At 31.7% G+C, this 24528-nt stretch overlaps 1 protein-coding gene across 1 annotated transcript; it reads right to left on the bottom strand.

Annotated features, from left to right (window-relative positions):
• Nucleotides 1–22293: 22293 nt before the first annotated feature.
• LOC126891714 (uncharacterized) lies at nucleotides 22294–23553 on the bottom strand. The gene has a single exon (XM_050660978.1). The coding sequence runs from the start codon at nucleotides 23551–23553 to the stop codon at nucleotides 22294–22296; it is 1260 nt and encodes a 419-aa protein (XP_050516935.1).
• Between the last annotated feature and the right edge of the window lie 975 nt (nucleotides 23554–24528).

Genomic DNA, 24528 nt, shown 5'->3' with positions numbered 1-24528 from the left:
CAAAAAAGTTGCGTAATTAAATTCCTACAATATAGAATTGGTTAAAAATTTAAAAAATAGTTACCCTAGTTGCAAAATAGCAATAATTGCGAAAAAAACATACAAAAACAAGTATTCGCATTTTACGTTTTTCAACCATTTATGCTAAACTTAGGACCTTGATATTTCATTCAGAAAAACTTTATGATACAGTAAAACAATACTGTAAATTTCATTAAGATCGGTTTAATAGATTTTGCAAAATAAATTTTGAAATCCAGCTTTCGCACAAAAAATTTATTTTTTCAAAACGTTACAGGACTGAAAATAAAGCAGATAGCAAGTTGAAATTTTTTTTGCTTATAGAAGTGTACTGTACCTTTCATTTGCAGTTTTCAAAATTAAAATCGATTAATTACCACGGCGTCAGACAATTTTTGAAATAAACAATATTTTTTGGTGCTACGCGCAGGACAGCGGTGTTCGATTCACACAAGTTGATTTCCAACAAAAATTTCTTCCAATCTTTATCTAACATATTATTTTCTTACTCTATATTTTGTTGTATTTTAATATTTTAATTCCACAAAAATCAAACTAATTTTATAATTGTTTGTGAAATATTGTTTAAACAATTGCATATGTTTAAAAATAATAAACTTTTATTATTTAAGTTAAAATATATGAACAAAGAAAGTTTTTGCTAATAAAAGTGTTATTTCAAAGGATAGAGTATGTGTTTTTATTTTGCAATAAACAAATTTATTTATATATATCGAAATGTAATAAAAATTAAAATGTATCAATCATTATCAAAGGTCATTGGAATGCCCAATCAGAGCAAACTATCCACTGTCCTGCGCGTAGCACTAATAATTAATGTTTATTTAAAAAAATTCCTGACGCCGTCGTGTTAATCGATTTTAATTTTGCAAAATTGCAAATAAAAGGTACAGTACACTTCTATATGCAAAAAATTTTTTCAACTTGCTACCTGCTTTATTTTCAGTCCTGTAACATTTTGAAAAAATGAATTTTTTTGACGAAAGCTGGATTGCAAAATTTATTTTGCAAAATCTATTGAACTGATCTTAATGAAATTTACAGTATTGTTTTACTGTATCATAAAGTTTTTTAGGGTGAAATATGAAGGTTCTAAGTTTAGCATAAATGGTTGAAAAACGTAAAATGCTAATACTTGTTTTTGTATGTTTTTTTCACAATTATTGCTATTTTGCAACAAGGGTGACTATTTTTTAAATTTTTAGTCAATTCTATATTGTAGTAAATTTAATTACGCAACTTTTATGTCAGTACAACTTTTCTCGGAAATGAATACTTTTAAAGTTATAATCAAAAAACCAAGAAAAAATTCGAATTTTTCCTTAATTTTTTGACATTTTGATTATTTAAACAATGTTCCGGAACTTTTTGAGAGGGAGGATAACTCAAATATTATTATTTGATTTATTTTCAAGCAATTTCTGCAAAAAAATTTGAGTCACCTCTCAACGTCCAAATGTACTAATATTTTTACAGATGCGCCCTGGTCTAATGACGGTCGCGATGACAGTCGCGAAATCAATCCTTTCTCTCCATCCTAAAATAGATTTTACATTTATTGTAAATTTAAATACTTCTACACAATTTATATATACATACACATAATAAATATACGTACAAAATTTATTTCGCCGAAGAGATGACGGTCGCGATGAGGGTCGCCAAAAAAATCCTTTTTCCCCATCCAAAAATAGGTTTTACATTTATTTTAAATTTAAATATTTCTATACAAATTATATATACATACACATAATATATATACGTGCAAAATTTATTTCGCCGAAGAGATGACGGTCGAAAATACGGTCGCCAAATAAATCCTTTTTCCCCATCCAAAAACAGGTTTTACATTTATTTTAAATTTAAATAGTTCTATAATATACATACACATAATGTATATACGTACAAAATTTATTTAGCTGAAGAGATGACGGTCGCGATGACGGTCGCGAAATAAATGCTTTTTCCTCATCTTAAAATATGTTTTACATTTATTTTAAATTTAAATACCTCTACACAATTTATATACAGAGAGAGTCTGTAAAGTGGAATAAATTCAATATCTCAAATACTAATTGTTTTTTTGGAAAATGCTCAGACCCGTCGATTAGTATTTCAAATTGTCCTTTTTGACATTCAATAATAATGTATACAGGGTGTCCCAATTTAGAGATATGACGTCATCGTCGATTTTCTTAAATGGCAACACTGTCATTTTGATAGCTAATTTGATAGGGTTTGTAAAGTTATACATAACTGCAAAATATCAAATTTTTATTCTCTACCATTTACAAGATAATAGAAAATAACAAAGTTATATCTGTAATTTGGAATATATTCAATAATTAAAATACTAACTGTTTTTTTGAAAAATGCTTAGACCCGTCGATTAATATATCAAATTGTCATTTTTGACATATAATAATAATGTATACAGGGTGTCCCAATTTAGAGATATGACGTCATCGTTGATTTTCTTAAATGGCAACACTATCATTTTGATAGCTATTTTGATAGCGTGTGTAAAGTTATACACATCTGAAAAATTTCAAAATTTTATTCCCTACCATTTACAAGATAATAAAAAATAACAAAGTTATGAAGAACAAGAAGTAATCAAATAATAATTGAATTTATTTATTTCAATTAAGCAAATGCTCATAACGTTGCCCATTGACAATTTGACAATAATTGAGGGCAACATTATGAGTTTTTGCTTAATTTATTGAAATAATTAAATTCCATTATTAGTTGATTACTTCTTTTTCATAACTTTGTTATTTTTTATTATCATCTAAATGGTAGAGAATACAAATTTGAAATTTTGCAGTTGTGTATAACTTTACACACCCTATCAAAATAGCTATCAAAATGATAGTGTTGCCATTTAAGAAAATCAACGATGACGTCATATCTCTAAATTGGGACACCCTGTATACATTATTATTATATGTCAAAAAGGACAATTTGATATACTAATCGACGGGTCTGAGCATTTTTCAAAAAAACAGTTAGTATTTTAATTATTGAATATACTCCAAATTACAGATATAACTTTGTTATTTTCTATTATCTTGTAAATGGTAGAGAATAAAAATTTGATATTTTGCAGTTATGTATAACTTTACAAGCCCTATCAAATTAGCTATCAAAATGACAGTGTTGCCATTTAAGAAAATCGACGATGACGTCATATCTCTAAATTGGGACACCCTGTATACATTATTATTGAATGTCAAAAAGGACAATTTGAAATACTAATCGACGGGTCTGAGCATTTTCCAAAAAAACAATTAGTATTTGAGATATTGAATTTATTCCACTTTACAGACTCTCTCTGTATACATACACATAATATACAGCATAAGCGATGGCGGTCGCGATGACGGTCGCCAATTCAATGCTTTTTCCCCTATCCAAAAAGTGCAACGTCCCTAACGTGTCCTATAACAACGTCCCTAAAGAAGTTTTCACTTCAAAAAATGAGTATGAGTATTAATAATAGGTTATGGTATGGGTATTGTCCCCTCTGGCTTATAGGACTTCTTGGAGCGGGATTCAGCAATCCATTCATGATATCCTGTATATCCGATTGGAGAATATTGTGCCACTCCTCTATCGCAGCTGTCTTGATCTCTCCGAAGGATATAGTGGCTGAACTACGGAACGGAATGCTATCACACGAGTTTGGGAGACAGGTTCATACACCAGCAGGTCAGATAAGGTCGACATCGATGGACTATATTTCGAGCTTCATTGTCAAAAACGTGTTGAGAAATCGCTTTTGCACCGCTCCTGAAACTCGTCTTGTTGAGTTTAGAAATGTTAGTGTGAGTGAACGTACCATTAGAAGAAGACTGGCAAAAAGAAATTTGAGGGCTTTCCGTCCAGCTCATGCCCCACAGCTACTCCCACAACACTGTAGGGCTATACTCGGTTGTGCGCTAGAATATACTGACTAGACTGTGGCGGAATGGACGAACATAGTGTGTTCTCAGACACGTCAACGTGTCTACAGGTGTGAAAAGGTTTGCTCCATGCACAATAACGGAAACAGTGGCTTGTCGAGGATAGTCAATAATGATTTGGAGAAGTATCTCTTACGAAGCTCGTACTGATCCTGTTGTGTTATTTAGAGGCAGTGTGAATGCTTAAAGAGACGTGGAGAAAATTCTCCAAGACTATTTCATGCCTTTCGCACTGCTCATTGATAAAAACTTTAGATTAATGCATGTCAATGCACGTTGCGATACCGCAAGATTCACCTGTGAATAGCTTAATGAGGTCGGGATTCAAGTTTTACCATGGCCGACAAAGGGCACCTATCTTAACCCCATTGAAAACATTTGGGCAATCTCAAAACACGGGTAAGAGGAAAAGTACCAGCCCCTACATCCTTAGAAGAGCTTAAGACAGCTGCGGTAGAGGAGTGGCACTATATTAATAATAATAATAATAATAATAATAATATGTTTTATTTGCAGAATGATATGTAACAATACATTATAATGCTTACATATTAAATTTAATAATACATTTCTGCAAAAAAGAGATGACAAACAGCTAGGCTGATACAATAAAATGTCATCCCTTTATTACTATAAACAAAAACAAATGATATATGACATTAAAAAAAGAATACAAAGAAAAATAATTGCTATTTACTTTCTTGTAAAATACTTTTGTACTTAGTCTTAAACGTACTTATTGGTATATATTTTAGATGTTGGGGTACTTGACTATATATTTTAAAAATCATATATGTGAATGATCCTTGAAATTTAGTAGTTCGGTGAGCAGGTGGTGATATTTGGCCTCTGAAACGAGTATGTATGTTGTGCACATCACTGCGAAACGTAATTTTATTGTTTAAATATGGTGGAGACTTATATAATATTATTTTATGATACAATGTGGTCAAATGTAACTCTCTTCTACTCTTCATATTTAACCATTTAGCTTCAATCAGTTTATGGCTAATTCTTTCGAATTTTCTGATACCGTAGATGTACCGGAGACAAGAGTTTTGAGCCCTTTGAATACGTGTTGTTTCTATATTGTCAAGGCACGGACCATATACTGTATCACAATAATTAAAGTGACTGAAAACCATTGTATCACACAATAAAATTTTTGTCTTTTGATCTAAAATGTGACGATGCGGAAAAAGCATTTTTAGATTCGTATAAGCCCGTTTAATGCACTTATTCACATGACTGCCAAATTTGAGATCTGTATCTAATTCTAAACCTAAATTTCGTGCCACATTAACAGATAATACATCAACACCATCAATTGAGACTGATAGTTGCTTTGAAATGACGTCTTTGTTTTTTCCGAACACTAACATTTGAGTTTTAGTGGGATTTATGATTAACTGATGTCTTTTTGAAAAGTTTACGAGCTTTGACAATTCTGTATTAATACGTTCATTTGTCATAATACTATCGAACTCAATTATACTAATTTTTATCTGAGTATCATCTGCATAAATGTAAGCTTTACAATTTTCTAAAACAGTAGATACGTTACTTGCATATAGACAAAATAAAACCGGTCCCAAAACTGAACCTTGGGGCACACCACAAAATATATTTTTTTTATTAGATATTCCCGAACTTGTTTCCACAAACTGAGATCTGTTAGTAAGATAATGTTTAATAAATTTAATAGCATTTGGAGAGAACCCTACAAAATGCAAAATATTGAATAATAACTGATGATTTATTGTGTCAAAAGCTTTTGTATAATCCACAAGTATTAGTATACTAGAATTTCCCTTATCTATGTCACGAAGTATGTCATCGGTAACTTCCAATAGCGCTGTTGCACAGCTGTAGCCCCGCCGAAAGCCTGACTGACTAGTTGGTAAAATATCATATTGACTTGTATGTTGTTCAATTTGATTTTTTATTATTTTTTCTAAAACTTTCGACAACACAGATAAAATGGAAATAGGTCTGAGTTCACTCATACTAGTTATGTTGGATTTCTTAGGCAAAGGAAAAACTTTTGATATTTTCCATTCATCGGGAAAAACTGATAATTCAATACAGGTATTAACAATATTAGTTATGAATGGTAAAATGTATGGGCAACATAGCAAAAGCATGTCAATTTGTAATTCGTCGACTCCCGCTGCTTTAGTTTTAATTTCTAGTAATGGTAGGGGAGCAAAGTATGCTAAATGTGCAGTCACTCGAGCGTTATGAAGACCTATTGGGTTGTGAAGAGTAGGTCTTAAAACCAAAAAAAGTTAAGTAAAGTTTTCCATTTTAGCGGGCACTTGCCATTTTTTAATTTAATTTTCCATTTCCAACAATCGTTTTTTCCGATTATAACGCCATCTATCCATAATTCGAAAAAATGTTTCGAATAAAAGTTACTTATTTTTACGTAAGGTATCCAACTCTGCAATAAAAAATTGGGTTCCTATTTAAGATTTTAAAGTTACCCCCCTCCCCACCTCCGTGGGGGGTCGTGCTTGGTGCCATTAGATAGATTTTTTAAAAATATTGAATAAGTGTATTTTACAGTTTTTCGATCTGATGTTCATTTCGCGAAATATCGGGGGATTCGTATTTAAAATAATAAATTTACCCCCCACCCCTCTCCCTGGGAAGTCGTGTTTGGTATCATTCGATAGATTTTAAAAAAATATTGAGAACGTATTTTTTAGTTTTTCGATCTGTCATTCATTTCGCGAAATATTCGCTTTTTTTCTTGTGAAACTTTGGGACTCACCCATTTCCTTACGCCCGGCTCAAATCGTCAGGTTTTTGAAATATACACTCTTTTGCATGTACTTAACTTACCTTATCTTAATCTGACAATTTCGAGTTTTTTTAAGGATAGATTTTTTTTTCGGACCCCCCTTAACGAACTCCCCTGTGTTAAGCGCCAATATATGGTAGAGGTACATCTGCAGGGTACCAGGTTTCTTACCATATGATAATCTGACATGCTCGAGTAACTGCAAAAATCCCCGCTTGGGCTCCCCTACCATAAATATTTATACACAGTATTTGTATTAACTGTGATGAAATTCAATAATTCATTAAAATTTGTCTTTAAATTATTATTATAGAAAAGTAATAAGTTCTGATCTGGCTCAGTCATATTACCAGTTACTAAAAGAAAATGATTATTTATATTATTAGGATTATCTAAATTTTGCGGTATTTCTCTATTTGCCGGTTTCGAACGAATATCCAACTTTCTGATTTGTTGCCACATTTGTTTACTATTTCTACCATAAGTATTCAAACAAAAATTAAAATACCCCCTTTTTTCGTTTCTTATTGCAACAGTAGTGAAATTTTTCAAATCTTTGTAATACTGGTAATGAGCTGGACGTTTTGTTGTTCGGTATTTAGAAATAGCTTTATCTCTCAGCTTTATCAATAGTTTTATGTTATCTGTAAGCCATGGAGGATTTATTTTTTTGTTTTTTCTTTTTCTAATAGGAGCTAATGTATCAAAAATATTTACCATTAACTGATTAAAAAGTGAAACTTTATCATTAATATTTTCTAACCGAAATATTTCTTCGAAAGGAGACGAATATAAAAAATCTTCCAATAAATTTTTATCTATGTTAGTTAAATTTCTTGTATATATAACACTTTCTTTATTACTGATATTAAAATTTAATGCACAAAATACTAACTGATGATCAGAAGTAATAAATAGTTCTTTATTACCATGAATGTAAGAATTGTTTTGATTTGAAATTAAAATGACATCAATAAGTGATTCACCAGTAGCTGTGATTCGAGTAGGTTCATTAATTATTTGTTGCAGATTAAATATTTCTGTAATGTTAATAAACTTTGTTACGTTATTGCAGGACAGCCCCTTTAACATGTCAATATTTATGTCCCCTCCACAAATTATTTCATCAAACTGTGTGAAAATTTCAGCTAAATTTTCCTTTAAAGTCGCTTAAAAAATCATTTATATTTTTATCCGGGGGTCTATATATATTTCCAAATGCGTATTTTGTATTATGTAATTTGAAACTAATCCACAATTGTTTAACAGAATCTGTATTAGTAAAATCACAAAGAATATTATATGTAATTAAGTGAAGATCGAATGTATATTGCAGTTCCTCCCCCTCTTGTAATTCGGTCATTTCTTATAAGATTGAATCCGTCAATGTGCACAAAATGATCAGTAATATTCTGATTAAGCCAAGTTTCCCCAATACCTATTACATCATATTCCTCTCTTAAAACATAAGATTTAAATTCGTTAAATTTATTACATAATGAATTAGCGTTAAAGAAAGCAAAAGAAAATTTTTTCATAAAAGTACCTGATATCTAAAATAACAACACAAAAGAAAACTGTATGAAATCTATTAAATATAACAAATAAAATGAGCACGCTGCTCCTGAAAAAATACCCATCATAGTTCCTAAATAAATAAATAACTAGTATTGAAAAAGAAATATAATAAATACAATGATAATACGCAGAACTTTCGTTCCAGTTAAAATAACGAGCATAAAATAAACCCATATATTTTTTATCACTAATAAAACACAAAACCCATTAAGAATAATTGATTCATGTTTAAAACAAATTTTTATTGAAACTAAAACTAGTAGTAGTACCTGTTCGATAAAGTAATTATTAACATTTAAAATTAGTTGAATGAATGATCAGAAAGACACTTTTTTATATTATTAATTAACGCATAAACTCTTCCATCCAATGTCCAAACTGGATATTTCCCGTATTTCTCCATAGCCGCCCTCAAAATCGTACTAGCAGTAGTGGTTAAATCTTCCTTAATACTTATTCCGGAACTTTTCAACATTTTTTTCCTATCAAAAACACTTCTTCTAACTTGATATGATAAAAACCGTAGGAGAATTGGTCGGGGATTGGTACTGTTTTTATCAGAAAATTTACCTATTCTAAAACACATATCTACGTCACTTTGGGTTAGGTTTACTGATAATTTATCATTTAAAAATTTTACCACTGTGTCTTCTAAAGATTTTCCCACTTGGTTTTTTTCTTCCATACCAAAAAGTAGTAAATTATTAAGTTTATAGCGCTGTTGAATTGTGTAAACTTAACATCTAGTTTTCCATCTATTTCGTTCATAATAAAATTAGACTGTTGTTTACAAATTTTCGTTAACAGTTCTTCACTCAACATTCCATCTTGACCCGTCTGTGGAGTTTGTTTCGTTTGCCTTGTATCCGGCATCTTTGACAACGACTTGTTTTTGGAGTTTTCCAAAATTTGGGTACACTTTTAACAAGTACTACCATCAAATGATTACCTACACGTCTTTTTAAAACTGTTAATTTCTTTTTCACACAAAACTAAAGACTTTTGCCAAGAGCGAACGAAAACACGTGTTACTCGTGCCACATCTATATGTAATATCCAACCTCCCTTATAAGTAATATCCCAATATGTAATATTCCCCTCGGATATCTAGGATATCATGAATGGATTGCTGAACCAGCTCCAAGAAGGCCAGGGCAACATCTATTATTAATACACATAATTTTTTTAATTGGACTATGATTTTATTTGAGGCGTTATATAGGGGAGTGCATATAGATTTTCACTTCGGAAAAAATCAAACAAGATAAAACTTTTTGTAATTTCATTAAGAAATGTTTAATAAACAGTATATCAAAAAGGTCTACTCGAGAAGTGGGTGCTTCATTTTTTATTAAACAAATGAACTACGAAGTTTGATGTTTTTTTAAATAACTCCAAAAATATAAATTCTAGAACAAAACTGACTTGGCCATTGAAAAATTCAGAACATTTTACAAAAAAAAAACTTATATAAAGACTTTTCTAAAATTAAATCTGTAGCTTCTATAATTTTTTATTTATAACGCTAAAGTCACCCTACTCACAAACATTGGCGCACTGTAAACTAGCGTACGGCGAAGTGCACGGTTGAGTTATTTTAATGTAATTTTTTAACTAATGGATCAAATGAAATTTTACAAATTTAACCTAAAATAAGAATAATTAAGCTATCTTATGGTTATAATAAAAAGAAATAAAATTTATGGGCATAAGTACGGTGGGGGCGGAAAGTGAGCCTTACATGAATTTTGTTTAAAAATTATTTAAAAATGTGTAACTAATACAATTTTTCTTATAAAACCCTGAATTTTGCACAACGTATCTGCCAAGAATCAGACTAAATGATGTTTCATTAAAAAAAATCTCAAAAATTTAATTCAAATGATATGACGTCTTAAAAAATGTAATTTTTGAAATCTTCATACTTTTATAGAATTACCACCAATTTAAGACGGTATTACTCAAGTGTGAACAGATCTATTACAGTTTTATAAGTGCTTTTTTAAAGCTTAGCATGTAGTCTTTAAAATGCATTGAATTATTTTACTTTAAAAATGAAATAGACTATTTCTTTTTGAGAAAATTAAGAAAGATAACAAAAATGTAATAAAAAAACCGAAAATTACCAGCTAAAAAATGTTTATATAAAGTGATCAAAACTTTTTTCTGTAAAACTTACCTAAAATACATTTAATAATAAACTTCAACAATAATAAATGTTCAGCAAAAAAAATTTTTTTAGCTCTTATACAGTATGTCTGCGTAACTTAGAACCTATTGATAACTTTTTATTATCAGTCTTACGAAAAAAAGTTATCCTTTATAAAATACTCTGCATCGTCTATAATCTAAGATGCAATCAAATATCAAATGTAATAAATTTTATACGAGGTATGTCAAAAAATATGAATTTCACTCAAGAGTAACGTATCGTTAAATTTCGCAATATCGAAAATTGTTATTAAGAAAAGTTGTTTGGAATTAAAAAAATTGTTTTAGTGTTCAATTAGATCCTTCTAATTAAAATATTGTGAATAATAAAGGCACTTAACTCTTAAGAAAAATTCATATTTTTTACATACCTCGTATAAAATTTAAAAAGTTTAATATCTGATGGTTGTATCTTAGATTTTATACCAGCCAGAGCATTTTATGAAGAATAACTTTTTTTCGTAAAAGTGATAATAAAATAGTTATCATAATTGTAATAAAATGATGATGAGTATCCGTAATTTGAGAAAAAATTGAAATTTTTTTTTTTTTCGATTAGAATAATGTAATTGTATATTTAAACACAGTTTTTAATTTCAAACAATTTTTCCTAATAGCATTTTTTGATATTCTGAAATATAAAGGTACTTTACTCTTTAACGAAATTCATATTTTTGACATAACTCGTATAAAATTGATAAAATTTGATATCTGATGGTTGAGTTTTAGATTTTTGACTATCCAGAGCATTTTATGAAGAATAACTTTTTTTCGTAAAATTGATAATAAAAAAGTTTGCCGTGCGGTTTCTAGCTACGCAGACATACTCTATAAGAGCTTCTGTATAAGAATTTTCAAATTGCAATGCCATATTCGGATTCAGTATAATCAAAAACAAAATAGAAACATATTTGATCAAAGTAAAATGATGAATTTAACGATATTTTGAAAATTATTAATACAAAACAATTGTTATTGTTTAAACAATTAATAAACAATTAGCGGCCATATCCGCGAGTAGAACTTTTTGCTTTAACATGTATATAAACTAAAAAAAAAGTTTTAGAAAAATATAAGCTTGTTTGAATTTTTCCGAAACAATGCATGTTTTTGTTCTAATTGCACTCCCCTAATAAGCAACTTTTATGTGAGACATTTTTCGAATTGTGGATAGATTGCTCTATAATCGGTAAAAACGATTTAGGATCGTAAATTACCAAAAAACACGTGTTGAATATTTTTGAAAAACCTATCGAACGACATCAAACACGACCCCCCCCCCCCCACTCTTTAAAATCTTAAATAGGAACCCCCGTTTTTTATTGCAGGTTTGGATTCCTCATGAAAAAATTAAGTAAAATTTATTCGAAAATTTTTTTAGAGTAGTCAATATAGATGACGCTATAACCGGAAAAATGCAATTTATTAGCGCCATCTATCAACAATTCTAAAAAATGTTTCGAATAAATGTTGTTTGTTCTTTCATGAGGAATCCAAAACTGCTATAAACATGGGAATTCCTATTTAAGGTTTTAGTTACCCTGACCCCCCCCCCCACCTCACCTCCAGGGTGTGAAGTGGGGGAGTCTTGTTTGATGTCATTCGATAGGTTTTTGAAAAACATTAAACACATGTTTTTTGGTTTTTCATTTGGACGTGTATTTCTCGAGATATTAGACCGTTTCTATAATTTACCTAGGACATCACGTCCATCACGATAAATCGTTTTTTCCGATTATAGCGCAATTCTATCCACAATTCGCAAAAATGGCTCCATTAAAGGTTGCTTAAATTTTACGAGAGGAATCCAAATCTGCAATAAAAATGTAAGTTCCCATTTAAGATTTTAAAGGTATACCCCACCAAACTCCAGGGGCTGAAGTGGGGGTCACCCACCTCACCTCCAGTGGGTGGAGTGCGGGGTCGTGTTTAGAGTCATTGGATAGATTTTTGAAAAATATCGAATACGTATTTTTCAGTTTTTCTATCCGATGTTCATTTTGCGAAAGATTCGACAGTTCCGCTACTTTTGGGACACTCTATATATAATTTATAAATGTATTTTTTTTGTGTAAAACGAATGACTTTTCTCATATATTCTATATGTCTCAGAAGATGAATTTTCCTTATTTTCCAATTTTATAAACAAAATTTTTAATTATAAGTAATGTTTTCTCTAAAAGCAAAACATACTCAAAACCTATAAAAGAATACCCGCATCTTAATGTGAATTCTAAATTTTAATTAATATTCTTGTAACTTTTTGTAAATACAAACCAAAACTTTTTTATTTGGTTCTCTACAAAGATTTCATTAGCTGAAGAATTATAATGTGGTTCTACTTTACACTCGATAGTGAATGGATCCGGTTCATCTTTGTTTTATAATTTTTATTTTGTCATCTGGAAACTATTATTTACAACTGTCTATATTCCAACAACAAGCGACCACACCGCAATAAAAGCTAAATTTATTTAATGATTTTTTTAAAGTCGCCGATTTTTAGTCTTCCTGGAAATCAACTGGCGACAACTAGTCATAATAACTATTTAATCAAGCTTTTCCGATCAGTGGCGTAGTTTTAACATAAATGTAAAACATAGTGCCACTATAGTACATATACGGTTTAACTGTGCATATCTCTGATCACAATCTGAAAATTCCTAAGGAATTTGCGCAAAATAATTAAATATAAGATCTACAAACATCTAAAGATCTAAGATCTAAATATTTACAAGAGTTTTCTTAAGCGATTGTAGAAAAAAATATTTATTCACGAGTAATAAACATTTGAGGAAAATAAATGCAAAATCTAAGGGGACTAATAATTTACAAAAAATGCACCCCAATTATTTACAAAAAAGATTTATATGTACAATTTATATGTATATGTGTATACAAAACAATACAGTCTAATTATTATCAAAGAAAAAATGCATGCACATTAATTTAAGAGAGAAAAACAGTCATGAGTCAATCTAGCCTAAAATAGTCACTGAGTCACCTTTACCACGAATTTAAGATACCCTATCTGCAGGGTGATTGATTAGTAGAGTAAAGCTCAATAGCTCCGCTATAGTAATAGATAGCAATAAAAGTTAATAACAAAAATTTTAGCCACCTTTGAGCTTCACATTACAAAATTAGTTAGAATGTTACAGGGTGTTTGATAAAACAGTGGCAGACCTAACTTATATTTTTTAAATGGAACACCCTATATTTTATTTTATATTAGAAATTCTGTTAACTTCTCCATCACAAAAATATAAAGGTTTGTAATATTATTCAGGGTATTTACAAAGTTATAACCAATTTTGTATGAAAATCGTAATAAGTTCAACTCCCTGTATAAATAAAAATAAGCACAACATCAATGGTTTATTAATGCCATATTTTTTTATTTATTGTCAAAATTTTTAAGAAATATTGATATTGCTAATTTTCTTTATATCAAATACAGGGTGAGTCAAAACGCAAGTACATTATTTTCTCAGTAATGTTAAATGGAACACCCTGTATTTTATATCATTATTGAAAAGTAACATTAACGTACTTTAATTTTTATATAATATTCCCTATGCCCAAATTTATTAGTTTTCGAGATATTTTCATTTTTCAGAGCAAATTATTTTAGGTGTTTAAGTTTATCTAAATTTTAAGTAAGCCATGACTAAATTGACAATTGAAGATTACCGATTATCAATCCGGTAATCAATGTAACACTGTAGCAAATAAAGAAATAAAAATAATTTATTAGTAATACATTTTACAAACAAAAACACAACCACTACATGCAACATTTTTGAAACAATTAAAAACTATCTTTTTATGTAAATGAAACAAATAAACAAAGAAAGTTAGTAATAAATTAAAAAAAACACACAAACACAAAATATAATATTTTGTGAAGACAATTAAACACTACTTTTGTATGTAAATGTAACAATGTAACAAATAAAGACCGAAACATAATTTATCAGTAACACATTTTGCAAAAAAACATGTTTGAAAAAAGTTAGAAACTACTTTTAATAAAATATTTTTAATATTTAATTACATAAGGTTTTCAAAATTATCTCCTAACACATTTATGTACGCCTAAAAACGATCATTGAATGAGCTACTTACTCTACGGAGCATTTGTAAATTAACACATCGAAATACACTTTGTATTCTATTTTTCATCTCATCCCTTGTTGTTGGAGGTATTTTAAAAAGTTCATTATTTACGCAACCCCAAAAAAATCAGTCCAGTTTATTAAATTCTGGTGATTTGGGTGGCCACGCTACTGGTCCATTGAAAAATGAAAATATCTGGAAAACTAATAAATTTAGACATAGGGAATGTTATCGAAAAATTAAAGTACGGTAATGGTACTTTTCAATAGTGATATAAAATACAGGGTGTTCCATTTAAAATTACGGAGAAAATAATGTACTTGCGTTTTGACTCACCATTAATTTGATATAAAAAAAAATTATCAATATCGACCATTCTTGAAAATTTTGACAATACGTTAAAAAATATGGCATTAATAAACCATTGTTGTTTTGTTTATTTTTATTTTTACAGGGAGTTGAACTTGTTCCGATTTTCATATAAAATTGGTTATAACTTTGTAAATACCCTGTATCACATAAAAAACCTTTATATTTTTGTGATGGAGAAGTTAACAGTATTTCGAATTTAACATAAAATATAGGGTGTTCTGTTTAAAAAAACATAAGTTTGGTCTGCCACTGTGTTATCGAACAACCTGTAACATTCTAACTAATTTTGTAATGTGAAACTCAAAAGTGGCTAAAATTTTTGTTATTATATTTTATTGCTATCTATTACTACAGCGGAGCTATTGAGCTTTACCCTACTAAGCAATCACCCTGTATATACCTGTCTCTTAAAAATGCGAGAAACAGGTCCTTTTCATCTTTCCGCAGAGTCCTTGGGCAGTAGTTGTCCAAATGAGACTAGACATGTTGACGAGGTACTCCTCGCATTTTCTTCATGATGCCGATTTTTAAATCTAACCACGACCGCTCAATCCCCTGTGTGTGCGCTTGTGATGCAAGACTTGTACAGGCTATGTACAAGTGTTAATTTGGTAGTTCACCGTCCGATGTTCGAAGCCCAGTCAATTTAGGTTTACATAATGCAAGCAGTTCATCAGAATGGATGACTGAACCTGTTGCAACTTCCCTTTTGATAATAATAGGTACTGATAGGCGCTCTTTCCACTTGACGAAAAAATAACGATAGTCTGCCCCATCTTCAAGCCCAACACATATGTAAGGGCCGTCAATCTGTGTTCCGTGATTCCGTTGGTTTTCCGTTTCAGTATCGCTGTCTTCCGATTCTGCAGCACAATCTCCTTCCAACATACGTCCTCGGTTGTATTTTCGGTGTGGCTCTCGGTACCCCGTCAAAATAGCCCCGTCAAAAAAGCTCCGACAAAATAGCCCCGACATAATATCCCGCACACAAAATAGCTCCGACAAAATAGCCTGCAGACAAAATAGCCGCGGAATAATAGCCCGCCGACAAAATAGCCCCGACAAAATAGCCCCGACAAAATAGCCCCGAAAAAAAGCTCCCTTCAGAATTCATCATGAAATAATTCCTTAAAAATACATTTTTTCGGAAATGGTAATTATCCTCTATTCAGATGTTTATCTTAACCACATTAAATAAAAATTTTCTTTTCAGAGGACTCGAGTCCTGTCTTTCCTGCCTCTTGGAAGTTTGAACATTTAAGTTAGCGAAAATCAATGTTAATTTATGATATAAATATTTTTTTTGCACGATTGATCATTTTTGACTGTTTACCGTGACAGACTTTACGTCAGTAGGTGGCATTTACTAGCAACTCGACGGTAAGTAATTAAACTCGACGGTAAGTAATCCAACTCGACGGTAAGTAATTAACTTACCGTCGAGTTAAAAAATCTCTTAATTTTAATTTATTTTTTGAAAGAATAAAGAAAACTAACAAATTATTTATTAATATTGAAACTTATGATACAATTTGTTAAATTATTTAATGAAATCCCACTTGTTTGGGCTGTGGTTTCACTTCTAACAGAAACTCCTGCAGAATCGCATACATTAGTAGTATTACTAATATTGCGGAACACCCTTCTTCCCAAGCCCGTTCAATTTCTTCAAATTCACTTTCGCTCATATTTTAATTTATAATAATCAAAATTGTACTTAAAATTATTGACAACTAAATAAAAACCAATTCTCCATTGTTGTTATGCACCCTAGTTACTACCTAACAACCAAAGTATCTATCTTGATAAAATGAATGAAACTAGTCAATATGACGAAAATGTTTAATTGTATAATTTATAATGGTATCAATCGTGCAAAAAACGTTATAAGCATGTCGAACGTTAAGGGTAACCGATCTCAGACAATAATTGGAGTCGTCGCTCTGCTCCTCCTCCAAACAAATGTCTTCGATCGGTATAAAACCCTTACCGTTCTCCATACTTAATATACTATTCTGTTTTCGGGCAACAGTAAAATGCAATTTAAATTAAATAAATTAAATACATTCTTCTTTTTTGTCAAATAATTTAAATAAAAAAAAAAGTTTTTGGACACCTTGTATAAATAATTATGTAATTGTTTATAAGAGGCTATTTTAGCCGAGGCTGTTTTGACCGGGGCTATTTTGTGTGCGATCTATTTTGTCGGGGCTATTTTGTTTGCCGGCTATTTTGTCGAGGCTATTTTGTGTTCGGGCTATTTTGACGGGGCTTTTTTGACGGGGCTGTTTTGACCTGGCTATTTTGACGGATCACGGTGGCTCTCTATTGGTCCTATCATCGGTCCTCTTCTTGATACGATGGCTGTACAAACTGCTCGTAAGCATGTGCAAACATGTTGCACCAGTAAGTTACAGTATTCGCTAAGTTCCCCGTTAGATTAACTGTCGTGGTTAATGCAATATCTTCCACGAAGAAAAACACTTAAAAATTACCTTTATTATTGAATAAAACTTAGTTGTTATTTTATAACCTTTGCTACTTGTTACCTGCCACAATAACTCAAACTCATAGTCGCCCATCGCGTCCAACTGTGTCGGGAGTATGTCCGGAGAAACTTTCAACTTTTATATACAGGGTGTACAGAAACTCTACCGACAAACGAAGACAGGAGATTCCTCAGATGATTTTAAGAAAATTTAACCTAATTTAACTAGTCCGAAAATGCTTCTTAAGGGAGCTTCAGCTACTTGAAGATGGCGTCTGATAATTAGTTTTTCTTAAATTTCTCCGGAACGCTTCTATTTAGAGCAACAAAAATTGATATGCATATTTTTCTTCCAAAGATATATCGACCATCCATTGCGAATTTCTAGTACCGGTCAGAGGCGTCAGTTTTGGATAGGGCCACGGTTACTTTATCGCTTAACTTTTTTGTCTTTAACTTTTAAGCATTTTTGACTCCGGATTAGTAAATTGTGAAGTATTCTAGTACTAAAAAGTACTCTTGCTTTAAGTCAATAGGATACACCGTTTTCCAGAAAAATGAATTTGAAAATTTTTCGTTTTTGAATTAAAAAAAAAAGGTTTAAAAAAAACTATTTAGAAAACCGAAAACTTGTACGTTTACTTATATTTCAAAGATGAATCGATTTCATTAATTGCGAATTTCTAGTACCGGTCATATGCATCGGTTTTGAGTAGGTCAACGATTATTTTATCGCATAACTTTTTTGTTTTTAAATTTTAAGCATTTTTACCGATTTAAAGCAAGATTACCTTTTAGTACTAGAATATCTCATAATTTAATATTCCAGAATCAAAAATGCTTAAAATTTAATGGCAAAAAAGTTATGCGATAAAAGAACCGTTGCCCTACCCAAAACGACCGCCTATGACCGGTACTAGAAATTCGCAATGGATGGAATCGATTTGTCTCTGGAATATAAATATGCGTACCAATTTTAATTATTTTGACTAGAAGCGCTCTGGAGGTATTTAAGAAAAACTAATTACAAGACGCCATCTTCAAACAGCTCTAGCTCCCTTAGGAAGCACTTTTGGACTAGGTGAATTTGGTTAAATTGTCTTAAAATTATCTGAGGAATCTACTGTCTTCGTTTGTCGGTAGAGTTTCTGGACACCCTGTTTAACAAAGATCGGGCATTTACGGGCTCTTGCTTTATTAATAAGCCTTAAACCTTGGACACACCTGTCATGCAGCCTTACGGTCCACTACATTCATTAAGCTGGACGACTGAACGTCAGAGGAGTTTACTGAGTCTTGTGAATATCGCAGGCCATACCTGTCCGACAAATACTACACCCACCAGCCTCCGTTGTTTTTTCCGATCATACACCGACATTGAAGACCACTATCTTTGGTACGAGACGTTTTTCCGTTTGGTGCTCGGTCTTGTTTTCTTAAAACTGAGATTACGGTACGTTGAAGATTTTATTTATTTTACCTGGAGGCAGTAAAATGGCCACAAATAACCTCTGCGTTGTTCCTAAGCTGAGATTTTTCTTCTTCTTATTGCACCGTCTCCTTTCGAAGGTTGGCGATCCAAATGGCAATTGTAGCTTTGGAAAATTCCGCGGATGATAAGAATCATCCGTCAATCGGTGAGCGGGCAATCGATCTTCTCAGGACTTTCAGCCACGTACTCTGGCGTCTACCTACTGATCTTTTAACCTGTATTTTACCTTCCAAAATGATTTGAAATAATTCATATTATCTTTCAAATCTCAACACACGACCCAAATATTGTATTTGTCTTTCTTTAATTATTCTTAGTAGTTCTTTTTGATTTCTCATGTGGATTTTTTTTTAATTTAACCTCCAACTCATCGGCATTCTAGAGTATTGAAAAGGTTTAGTCTCGTCTAACAACAGATAAGGTAAAAGTGTAACAAACTCGTCTTCTTTGTGTTTTTTTTTAAAGCATCATGTGCTCAATATTTAGGTTCACTGCTTTCTATCAACGATTTTTTGGTAATTAAACCTTTATTCAAAGAGATAGCTAAATCACAGTTGTTAAATCTAGTACCTTCCACGATAGACTGGCAAGATAGACTAATGTAAGTAAAATCAGAAAGGAGTAGGAAGTGAGCATGACATTCTTTTCCGATACCGCACCGACCAGATTTTTGGTGGAGCAATACCGGAACGGAGTGTACCTAATCGAAAGTTTGTATGACAGGTGCGTTCAAGCCTTTAGTGTTATATCACATCGTCAATAGCTTTAAACTAACGATATCACCTCTAATAGTTTAACAGCAGTAGGTACTACATAGAGAGTGTTCAATAACTACAAATACTTAGGAACGTGCATAACATCAATTGTAGGCCAAACCAAAGAAATTAAGACACGTATTGAAATAGCACGTGCATCATTCATTAAAATTAAGAAGTTTCTTCGTTGTCGCGATATAAGGTTAGAACTACGCCTAAGGATGCTTCGGTGTTCCGTGTTCTCAACTCTTCTTTATGGCTTGGAAGCGTGGACATTGAAATAAGTCCATTTGAATAAGTTGGCCGCTTTTGAATTTTGGTGTTGCAGAAAAATCCTACGAATATCATGGATTCAAAGAATGTAAAACGCGGAAGTAGCTACAAGGATAGGAAATAAACCGGAAATAATACTAACTATCAAAAGACGAAAACTTAAGTACTTAGGACATGTGATGAGAGGGCAAAAATACTCATTATTACAACTTATTATGCAAGGCAAAATCAAAGGAAAGCGAAATGTAAGAAGACGAAAGTAGATAACCAAAGTTTCCCTCACTACAGAGATAGGGAAATCAATGTGTTAGAGAGAGAAGTACCTTTCCAATGAGTAAGAGTGAGAAAGATGCTGACGTCACAGCGATGGAATCTACCATAGTTATTTTCCACTAGATGGCGCCACCAATCAGCCATTCTTATTCCAATTCGCCATTTTTATTCCATTTCAGTATTTTTATTTAAATTCACCATTTTTGATCCAATTTTCCTTGACATTACGTCAAACAAATCTACCATAGTTTAGCTATTAGCCGCTAGATGACGCTATTTTTAAATTAAAATAGTAAATAAATTAAAAACAATTTTCCGTTCTGTGCTAGTCGCCACGCTCTTCTTCTTTTTGTCAACTGTCTATTCTTCTTCTTTTACATAATATGTTATTTAAGCCAGTCACGTGCAGAAATCTAAGCTCTACGTGTTGCATACTATATTTTATCTACGACCGATAATTTAGTATGTTTAAGCGATGGTGACATCTCGTTAGCATTGGTCTGATTGGAGATTGTCATACGTTAAAGGTGTGGGGAGTATCGAATATGTTATTTAATCCATAAACTAACCGTTACGAGTTGCATACTATATTTTATCTACGACCATAAAATAATATGTTATTTAAACCAGTCACGTGAAGAAATCTAAGCTTTACGAGTTGCATACTATATTTTATCTACGACCGTAACATAATTTAGTATGTTTAAGCGATGGTCCGATTGGAGATTGTCATACGTTAAAGGTGTGGAGAGTATCGAATATGTTATTTAATCCATAAACTAACCGTTACGAGCTGCATACTATATTTTATCTACGACCATAAAATAATATGTTATTTAAACCAGTCACGTGCAGAAATCTAAGCTTTACGAGTTGCATACTATATTTTATCTACGACCGTAACATAATTTATGTTTAAGCGATGGAGAAAAATTAAACATCATGTCATAAATGCATTAGATATGTATCTTTACTAAAACAAATTTGTTAGTAGCGTCATGTCTTTGAGTGAGTATAGACATAAAGTTGAACAGTTTCAAGATAAGCTCATTGAGTTACAGAAAGATATTAAAGTATATCAGGATTTAAGAAAAATTATCAAACAATTAGAGAACCTACATATTAGCGATAGAACATATCCACTAGGACATATTCAACCATGGACGATAACACCACCAGCAGAAACATGAAAAATGAAATTAATAATATATTCGCATTGACATGTTTAATTTTAATGCCTGTATTTATCTTAATTTTAAAAATTATTTTCAAAAAAAATTGTAAATAGAGGATTTGACACGTAATATAAAAATTGATGAGTAAATAAGGAGTTTTAATTAAAAGTCAATAGTTTTTATATATTTTTATTATAAAACATAATTATACAGGTAATATCGTATTACAAAACCATTGGCGTAGTCGATCCACATTTCTTTCGGTACATAAAAACACTCCATTGGCGTGACAGGGGTTTGCATCAGGAGCAAATTTACAAACGCAAGGCGTATAATCAAATTTGCAGACATCAATAATTGCAGGAAAAACTCCAATCATATTACATTTCTGTTGTAAAAATCTGCTTTTTTGTTCTCCTCGAACGTAAATGTAATCGGCAGCATACAATAACTTGGATTCTAGTATTTGATTTATTTTGGAATATTCCACATCACCATTGGAATACCGAATGCCATGCACGTTTTTCTCCAAGAAGAATACTGTTTTCTTATCTTGATTAGTTAATGAAGTAAACGGTTGCGGAGACGTAAATATGTAATGATGTCGTTTAAAACCAATTTCAATGCTGAGTTCCTTGGGTACAAACCATCCATCTACCATAAATCCCTGTATGTCAACTAAAGCAATCCTCATGATTAAGCGTGATGATTGATACTGAGTGACATACTCTTTAAACCTACTTAAATAATATTTTTGATAACTTCTGTTAGAGGAAAGTATTCGAGTAGGCTGTCGTGAACAATTAAACAGTAGGCTCGAGTGCCTGCCGGAAAACCTTCATCTGCTTCGATTTCCAGTTTAACATCAACGGTTCCTGATCTGAATGACGTATCATCCTGCTTGGAACAGTCAAAAACAAATAAGGCATATTTCTTGAAAGCAGCATAATCTAAGATGGGATGTTTTGTTGAGGAAAGAGTATAACTAGGAAAGAATTCCGTATAGTTATAGTGAGCTATAGCATAGTCATTTTTTGCAAAATCCAATTGCATTCTCTCGTTAGGCCAGTATTCTCCATTAATAACCAATCGCACGCTGGACATTCTAATGTGATCAAATAACGTTGGATCAGCGTGTATGTCATCTCGTTTAGAAGTTTGAAAAGCCACAATGACATAGCGTGGGCGTTCAACAGATGAAGTTGTCTTTACACTCCATATCTCGCGTCGAGATCCTGACGTAAGTGAAGGTAGTTCATTGAGCTCCCATTTACGGAAAGGTATAGTTATCGGCACATTATTCTTAATCGGAGTCATTAATCCAATTTTCATATCATCATTGGGAAAGACATGCTTGACCTTGAGTTCCATGCTGGAAACAGTTAAAGATACTGTTGTTGTTGTTGTAGCATTAGGTTCTTTCACTAGAATACAGTCTCTATCATTGCGTGCTCGAACAAATCGAAACACTTGACGGCCATAGGTTAATTTATTGTAGTCGTTGAAAATGTTGAATATATGTTTTATCGGAATCAGTAGACTAAAGTTGTCTCCCGATATATGTGGATTATTCGGATAGTTCCATCCTGCAGTACTGAGAAACTTGGAATCTTCAGGAGTATAACATAACAAACTGCGAATAGTGCTAACTACACCTGGGTCTCTAACTATTTCCATATCATGTGAACTTTGGGTATACGTACATGTATCAAACAAGAAAGCTCCAGCATTCGGTGCAAGAGAAACCACGCCATCACCTACTTTCTCTATACTTCCTTTAATTTCCAACAGCGTTTCGTGTATCCCAAAAAATGCATCTGATTGATTTATGATAAATTCGACAACGTCACTATTATTAAATGATTTGATGTATGGTGTATATGTCCGAAATTCTTCTTTTCTAATAGTATTATCGAACAGAGGTTTTTGGTAAAGATCGAAAATATGAGGTTGAGGCTCCTGCTGTTGAACCCCCCGTCGAATGTATTGACGTTTTGACATCTTTCAGCTTTAATCCAATGGCAACAAGAAAGGCTTTATTGGCGGCAGACACGTCACGTCGCATGCAGGATCTGTGTGAGACTAATAGATATTGACTGGTAGAGTTTTGTTTTATAATTAAACCCATTTATATCGTTTCCTTAAAATCCAAATGGAGCGTACTTTTCTCTCCTCTAAAATTGACAGGTCTTAATTCCTGATCGATTATACTAACAGTAATTTTGGTAATTTCACGTATACTGCTGCTTATTGGTATGTATATAGGGTTATGAGGACGTTCATCAATAGAAAAACCTGGATCAACATTTATCGGAAAATGCAGAATGGTGTGTACAGGTCTGTCTTCGTAGAAGGCTCCTTCAGTAATGTTGCATTCAAATAGTAGACTTGATACTTTTATAATATTTACAGGTTGGTCTGAAGAATGCATTTTTCCTGATTTTAACACTCTATTTGAGGAGAAACCCAATAATTTACCAAGACTATCTTCTTTCTCGAAAGTAATGGTATGATCTTGACAGAAAATTTCACATTTAAGCGTATTGTTGTTCGGTTTTAAAGTGAACTCCTGAACCGAATTGTATATACCCATTAATTTATTTCGAATGTATGCTTCGATATCGGTAATTTCATACGATCCTGATGGAATTTCGATATAACGCAACTTTGTACGATCATTCTGCTCATAGAAATAAAACTTTTCACCATCAATGTTTGGAATTGAATTAAATGTATGAAATCCCAACACTGCTACATAATACTGCCGTAGCGGATCAAGCACAAGAGGCACTTGAGGAGTAAACGAAAACTCGTTTGTAGTACTTGTTAGGGTCAATAATCGAGACATGACTGATAGGAGGTAAAAGGTGCAGTAAGTTAAATACCAAAATATGTTAAACATTTCTTTATTTTTCTTAGAATAATGTTACATGTTTTTCTTGTCTTATTTATATTTTGTTCATAATACGGTATTCT

Source organism: Diabrotica virgifera, chromosome 1 (assembly GCF_917563875.1).
Source record: "Diabrotica virgifera virgifera chromosome 1, PGI_DIABVI_V3a".
In the NCBI taxonomy this organism is placed as follows: Eukaryota; Metazoa; Arthropoda; class Insecta; order Coleoptera; family Chrysomelidae; genus Diabrotica; species Diabrotica virgifera.
This window is presented reverse-complemented; position numbering and strand designations above follow the sequence as displayed.

Coding starts and splice junctions, on each gene's coding strand:
- LOC126891714 (XM_050660978.1), bottom strand. CDS start 23,553: ATGTCAAAACGTCAATACATTCGACGGGGGGTTCAACAGCAGGAGCCT.